This window comes from Phalangium opilio, unplaced genomic scaffold (genome assembly GCF_054372755.1).
Source record: "Phalangium opilio isolate 3A_F unplaced genomic scaffold, DU_Popi_V2 ptg000390l_1, whole genome shotgun sequence".
Taxonomy (NCBI): Eukaryota; Metazoa; Arthropoda; class Arachnida; order Opiliones; family Phalangiidae; genus Phalangium; species Phalangium opilio.
This window is the reverse complement of record NW_028324234.1, coordinates 3,276,775-3,283,694: the sequence shown is the minus strand read 5'-3', so window position 1 is coordinate 3,283,694 and position 6,920 is coordinate 3,276,775. Positions and strand designations below refer to the sequence as shown.

General features: G+C 36.5%; 1 protein-coding gene across 2 annotated transcripts; it reads right to left on the bottom strand.

Moving 5' to 3' along the window:
* Positions 1-1,720: 1,720 nt before the first annotated feature.
* On the bottom strand, positions 1,721-5,718 carry LOC149596223 (adenosine kinase-like). 2 transcript variants are annotated; one of them, XM_089861353.1, is made up of 7 exons: positions 5,520-5,680; positions 5,330-5,404; positions 4,844-5,258; positions 2,541-2,711; positions 2,389-2,424; positions 2,151-2,265; positions 1,721-2,022 (listed from the first exon to the last, which is right to left on the bottom strand). In XM_089861353.1, exons 1-7 carry the CDS (start codon positions 5,534-5,536, stop codon positions 1,808-1,810), a joined length of 1,044 nt encoding a protein of 347 aa, XP_089717479.1. In that variant the 5' UTR covers positions 5,537-5,680; the 3' UTR covers positions 1,721-1,807. The 2 variants fall into 2 exon arrangements, with proteins under 2 accessions (XP_089717479.1, XP_089717480.1); XM_089861354.1 differs by lacking the exon at positions 2,541-2,711 and having other exon boundaries at positions 5,520-5,718.
* Between the last annotated feature and the right edge of the window lie 1,202 nt (positions 5,719-6,920).

The window sequence follows — 6,920 nt, the reverse complement described above, 5'->3', positions numbered from 1 at the left end:
ATGCACCTAGATTAAAGTTTACGCAGATGTGATAAGTGATAATACGATAATAGGATAATATAGTTAAAACAATACCCGAGTCAAAATGTTCAATAATTTGTTGAGAAGTCCTATTTATTTCGATACCTCGCATACCAGCTGTCTCGTTTTCTCGCTTTCCCGCCCAATAAGTAGTGGTAGCTACCGCCCTCTTACCGCTAAATTGATAAACTTACTAATGGCGCGACATTTGAGTCTTTTTTGGTTCAATGATGTATTTTAAAGTTAATATTATCCGAACGTAGATTCCTTACACCACTTTTACTTTTTATTTTATAGTAAAATAGCTTAAAAAGGATTCTAATTAACCTTGAAACATTTGCAATTTTTACTTGGTTTTTTCCAACTCTATTTATAAAATCGAATTCCGAATCGAAACCACAGATATTAATATCAATTTTCTAGCGAAAAACGTGATCTATCTAACGATTAAAGGTTTGTTATCGTGGGATTATTGTAACTTTTGCCAAAGCTTATTCCCCGATGGTATTGTATAAAGCAACACCTAAAATTGGCATCAACTTAAGTTGATTAGTCCGAGTTGGTGTGTATATAAGTTCGTATCTTTCATCCACGTATTCCTACAATGTTCATACCATTTTTATCCTAATCCTCAATATTCAATCTACAAATAGAGCCCTTTTAAAAGGAATTTAAGCCGCCCAAAAATTAGCTACAAAATGTTAAAGAAAATATAGAATCGTTCACATTTACCAGTACCGACCCTAGTTTAATAAATATTATTCTGTAATTTAATTAAGATAAAGTTCAGTAGGTTAAGTTTAAAATGAACCTAATGAGTAAGTTACTGTAGTTTATTACTAGATTTATTTTATTCATAATAGGAATGCTATTTTATAAAAAATAAAAAAAAACCCGAAATTCTAAATTAGCTGGGGTCATCTTATAATGTATATAGTAATACTAATTCTTGTCACTAGAAGGCGGTAAAAAGAAATATGACTGAGTCATCTTGTTAACTCTGTTGCTATGACCCTTCCGCCTCTTCTTTCATACCCCCCACCACCCGTCCCGTTAAAAGGTTGATTCCGGGACTTTGACGCGCGCCCAGCCACAACACTCTGTTCTCCATTCCTACTTCTAAAATTAAATCTATTAATAATTCTTTATCGGAAGATCGAAGGGAGATTTTTTGAACGCGATATAAATTTTCACGAATAAAATGTTTAAATTCGCTATAATTCATAAAATTTGGAATTGCATATATTGAAAAAGGCAGTCTAGACCAGCTACGTTTCATTTCTTTGGGGGGGGGGGAGAGTAGCACGACCTGAATCTTAAGAAAGCATTTTAATGGGGGATGCAGTCACAAATCATCCTTAGAAAGGGAGGGGGTATTCAAAGAGGCAAAGATGAAACACAAATGACTCAGTTTTCGTAGAAGCTGTAAAAATGAACCCTACACCGACGCACACACCAACTACCAGTACCAAAACGAAATGCTAAGCCTTGGGAATTTTTTTCTTTTCTTACATAAAGATGAAATAAATCAAAGCTCCTTATTTATTTAGTAACTTGTAAAAAAAATTCAAAAAGTTCAAATTTAATTCTTATTCAAATTAAATCTATATAGGAACCCGTTGTTTGTTTTCAATGTTTTGCAATTTTCTGTCTATCAATTGCAGAGTTGATCGAGTTTTAAATTAAGACTTCATTAAAATAATTTGCGATTTTATTTTTTATTTTAATTGTTTTTAGGCCTAAATTTCAATAATTTTGTTATTATTTTTAAATTCTTTGTTTTTGGTTAAACTTTGAAGGAATATGAGCTAGGAAACGTCACCCCAGATCTTTGAATGACTTCAGTCGCAGCGAAAATTCCGCATTTTACGCAAATTTCTACGGGTTGATTTTGGGACAGTTGCGCTAAGAAACCTCCGACGAACGCGTCCCCGGCTCCGTTTGTATCAAAAACCAAGTTACTGTCTAGTTGAACCGCTTCGTACTCTGTTATTTCATTGTCTAAAATTAAAAGATTTAAAAGACACACGCTTCTATTTAATTATTTTATCAAAAAACAACTAATTTTTTTTTAATCTAGAAATTTAATTTTGAAATATTGCCAATTAAAAGAATGCGTAATTAAATACCTTTGGCTACAATTACCGGATCTTTTCCCTGAGTAATTATGGTAATCCTTGATCGTTTATCATTAATTTTTGGCATTTTACATATTTTCAGAGCAATCTCTTTCCTACACGTTACCTAAGATAAAAAGCTAATGAATACACTTTTGTTTTTAAAGGGAGGGTGATAAGCAAAATCGCTCGCTTGATTTTCCCTTTCAACCTTCCTTTAAAAACAAGAGTATTTTGAAATACGCTTTACCCCCAAATTTTGTTCTTTAGCGAAAGTATCGGCTTCCTAAATGTACCATACATAAAAAACAAAGCTGGAGTTAGAACTATTTGTTTATCAAAATTGCCAAGATAAATTATCTCTAAATTGAAGTTAATTAAGGAAAAGAAGATAAAATAAACCGTTTCATTGCCAAATAAGATATCAACGTAAGGTAACGCATTCATCAATGGCTCTTTATAAAAGGCACTGATGAAAGGGGCACTCAGGTTCATGCAAAATAAACGATTATGCGATGAAGCGTATTCTGCCACTAACATTTGCGATTCTGGACTGACCGTCAGAAAGAAACCCTTCGAAAGGAATTAAACGCATCAATTACCCAACTTGAATCTAAAATTCCTCAACTAAAGAGTCTCGAAAACAGCAAGTCACGAAAGTCAAGATTTTCCTATTAGCAAGGTGTGGTATGGATTGGGGGTAGGGAGGGATTGTTACGCTAACTGTGGAACGACTCAGGTCGGGTGGGACGCTAGAAATGGGGGAGGAATACTCGGAAAGATGGCGGGCGGTCTTCCTGATTCGTCTAACGTTACTAAAGTGGACCGCCAGCCATTTTTATCGAGTATTCCTCTCCATTTTCTAGCTTCCCACCGGACTTGTACCGTTCCACAGTTAACGGCCGATTTCTCATCCCCCCCAACATCCTCGCTATCGTAATATCAAGTACACGTGTTTTCTAACAAGCGAATGGTAATACAGATTGTGCGCGTGCGCTTAGGGGGGCTTAGAGAAATTAACCCCACCCCTCCCCGTTTCTTAACTTTAACCGCGTGTTGCCAGTAGTAATTCGTGTCTCTATCAGCATCTCTTCGGGTTTGAAACCGAATTGAAAATACTGAATTGAACAGAATACTACCAGCTTTTTCAGTATCTGTTGTAATAGATAGAGGTAGAATTGCACAAGTCACGTATGACTGGCAACACTTGTTTTACGCACTACCTATATATCCAAACTATACAGCTATTTCAATTCGGGGGGAGGAGAGATTTTGAGGCGGGGTTTCGCTAGTCCCCGCCTTGGCGCCATATTGTGCGGGGAATTTGGCATAGAGTTCTTCAGCGGCCCGCATAGAGGGAGGGTGAAAACCGGCTTCGTTTATTGGAAGGCCCAACTGTGACGTTTCCCCCCTTCAACTGATATAGCTCTATATACAAGTATAACTACACGCTCTATCAAAATTATTCATAAAATCTGTAAACCAATAAACCCAACCAACAAATCTTTTGAATTTTTATAACCGCTCAGATCTTGTTCTCGGGCTTAGAGGCGAGAAAGGGATTACCTGATTGGCTTGATTTTGCCACGCGCAGAACCTGTTTTACCCCAAGAGTCAGACTTTAGTCCAATCAGAAAAATAAGAGACATATTTTCGTCGCTCAACGACAGATGGTGGTACTACCGTCAACTTTGTTAGTCACGTGATCCTATCCCTCAGATGGAGACAAGACAAAGCCATATTTTTTATTTATTGGTTGGGTCTATAGGCCTATTTCAGATTCCCATAGAACCTAAGCGGTACCAAAATGGCAGCCCGCAGCCAAAACTAAGCCCTGATAGACACTGACGTCAGGCAGGAGAGACTTGAGAGGGAGTGTTGATTTAATGTAAAGGGGGAAAAAGTGAGGGTAGGAATTTCTATCTCCGTTCCACGATTTTAGCTAACGCGCAGGCACGACTGACGTCGTTTACTACCGCCAACAACCCTTCTTATAGTTCACCAGTCACCATGACGGATATTCAAAAACAACCTTCCCCTTCCAGTTCAAAGCCGGTTTTAAATTTGACGCGACGAGTGGCAGAGCCAGCGCCAGAGAAAAACTAGTTTAGCCACGAAGCGAACGAACCCACCTATTCACTTTATTACTCCCTCTCATGTCTCTCCTCCCTGCTGACGTCACAACTGAGATAGTTCTGTTGAAGTTACAAATAGCGTGTTGTAAAACTACTTTTCCCATTTTTATTCCCTTTTGGTTATAGGGCAAACAAACACTCCCCATCCTCGTGGGAATACAGAAATTTAAGTGGAACCATTTACCCCCTTTCACTTGACAGCGATTTTGTACAAGATAAAAGAAAAAAATCAACCCCCTTTTACCATAAGCTTCTTGAAGTCTCTTACTCTATTTGAGCTGCCACTGGAGGAGATACCATTTGAAAAATTAAGGGACAATATAAAAAGGAGAGTGAACACAGAAATAATTCCAATTTCTCGCTTTCCCCATGCAAATTGGGGGCTCATTGTGGACCTCTTTTATTAACCATTGTGTACCCATACTTTACATGGCGTCCATAAACACACACACTCACGTACAAAAAACAGTATCACAAAAGATGTGCATATTACAAACACACACCTTGCTAAAAACCATAACTCATAGAAATGTTTCTACAAGACTCTTTTGTGTCTAAAACGATACATACTGAAACGTAAAAGATTTCAGCACTTTCAATCAACTTATAATTATCCGGTTTTTCCAAATGATCTTTGGTAAAATGATTAGCGGCTCCCAAATTAGCACATAACGATCTATTTGTTCCCTGTTTAGTTAAGACTACCGCGCAAGTGCCTGTGGGTTCAGACTGGTGAATTTGGTAACGAACGTTAACACCGGCTTCCATGGCCTTCTCCCCAAGTACTTTGCCATAATTATCATTCCCAACTGATCCCATAAATACGCAGGTATTGGGTTTGTTAAGAATCCATTGAACAGCTCTCATTGTGTTTTGTACAGCACCACCGGCGGTATATTCAACATTGTATTTTGATACCATTTCGTCGTACATAGGTTTATGCTTTTCCTCAGCCAAAATCGCGTCGTTTGGCTTCATACCATATCTATCGCGTTTTTTCAATCATTTACGCAATTAATTAAAAACAACACGTCACACCCTTAAAAACTCAAATACTTTTGTAAAAACTCGTCATCCGTGTTGGCAGTAATATCCAGTAAAGGATTTCCCATTCCAAATATTAAATTATCTCTGAAAAGTTAATTTTATTCTGTTTCAATCCTAAGCCTTGGCCATTGAGGCAGCGGGCCGCGTGGCTTCATTCAATGGACTGTTTTAAATAATCAGTGTTCAAACAAACACTCACCTTAATTTTGATGCCATTTTTATAACTATTTAAAGCGACAATTAACGTTAAATTTAGAGTCAAAATTAAATGCAACTTCTTAGAATTAAAAAAAAAGCTGGGCTAAACTAAACTTGTAGATACGACGGCGCCAGACAGACTGAGACAGAGCATAGCCCACTCCATCACGCGCGTCACGACGCAAGCTGCTCGCCCTATAGAAGCCCCTTCAAAAGGCCAAAAAGTGCAACTTTTGGATTCTTGGCGGGAAATTCCAAGTCTGTGAAAATTAACATTACGTTCTATGGGAGGAGGTCGGTTTTTTGGCCAGATCCTCTGTCCTATTGATCGAAATGACCAGAAATTTTAATGAGACGTGTGTTTCGACGTGTTTTATTATTCTAAATAGGATTCAAGGTTCTAGAGTGGATAGTTTTTTTTTATAAAAAATATTTTCAAAACCAAAATGATGGGCTCAGTGCTAAAACTGACTATATCTTCGGATCTACTGGTCCAAATGTCCTGAAATTTTAATGAGAGGTGTGTTACAATCTATTATATTATATTAAAAAGGATTCAAGCTTCTATATTTGTTAATTATTTTATTAAAACTTAATTTCCAATTTCATAATTGTAAATTAAGTACTTAATGCACAATATCTTTGTATCTAATGGCCCAAATGTCCAGAAAATTTAATTAGAGGTGTGTTACAATCGATTTTATCTAAAACTGGTTAAAAATTCATAAGTAATTAGCTTTATAAAAAAATACTTTCACTCCCTTTCCTAGATTAAACGTGTTTCTTAACATTACTCAAAAAATCTTATAATTAAACAAAATTATAGGCCCTAAAGCCTAAAACACACCTATTTTGGGAAAGTTCAGAAGAACCCTTGTGTTTCTGCCAAAAAAACTTTATTATGTAAACGCAATTTTAGTTCAAATGTATTGAAAATATCACACATTTTACAAAAACAAAGAATTAACCATAGAAAAATCATGATTAAGAAACTAACTGAAAAAGGTCGGGGAAAAGTATCATAATACCAGTTGCAGTTGGGAAAAAGAAATATTTAGTGGAGAGATAGTTTTAAATTATAATTGTCAAGGAGGCCCAATAAGCAAAAAGCTTCCTCACAGCGATCCTCTGCTTGTTCAATGACATTTTGAAGCTTCTTGCGTGGTGCTTGATCTTAGTTTTGAAGCTTTGTTTTAGGATTTGTCTACTTTTCTTGAAGATCCTATCATTTCTTATTTTGACGATAAACTTTATATTTTAATTGATTGATTTTTTAAATACCTCGCCCAACAAGTAAGTGTAACTTTCAAAAATGTTTGTGTCAGCTAGGCATCACCACAAGGGTTTTCGTGACATCTGCCCCTCTGCTCGTTTACAAATCTCAGAAAATTGGTGCAAGAGG

What these genes read in the sequence shown, in the direction of transcription:
- LOC149596223 (XM_089861353.1), bottom strand. An exon ending in TCTTATTTGGCAATGAAACG is followed by an intron (nt 2,425 to 2,540) that starts GTTTATTTTATC and finishes TGGTACATTTAG; the next exon opens with GAAGCCGATACTTTCGCTAA. An exon ending in TCCGGTAATTGTAGCCAAAG is followed by an intron (nt 2,023 to 2,150) that starts GTATTTAATTAC and finishes TTTTAATTTTAG; the next exon opens with ACAATGAAATAACAGAGTAC.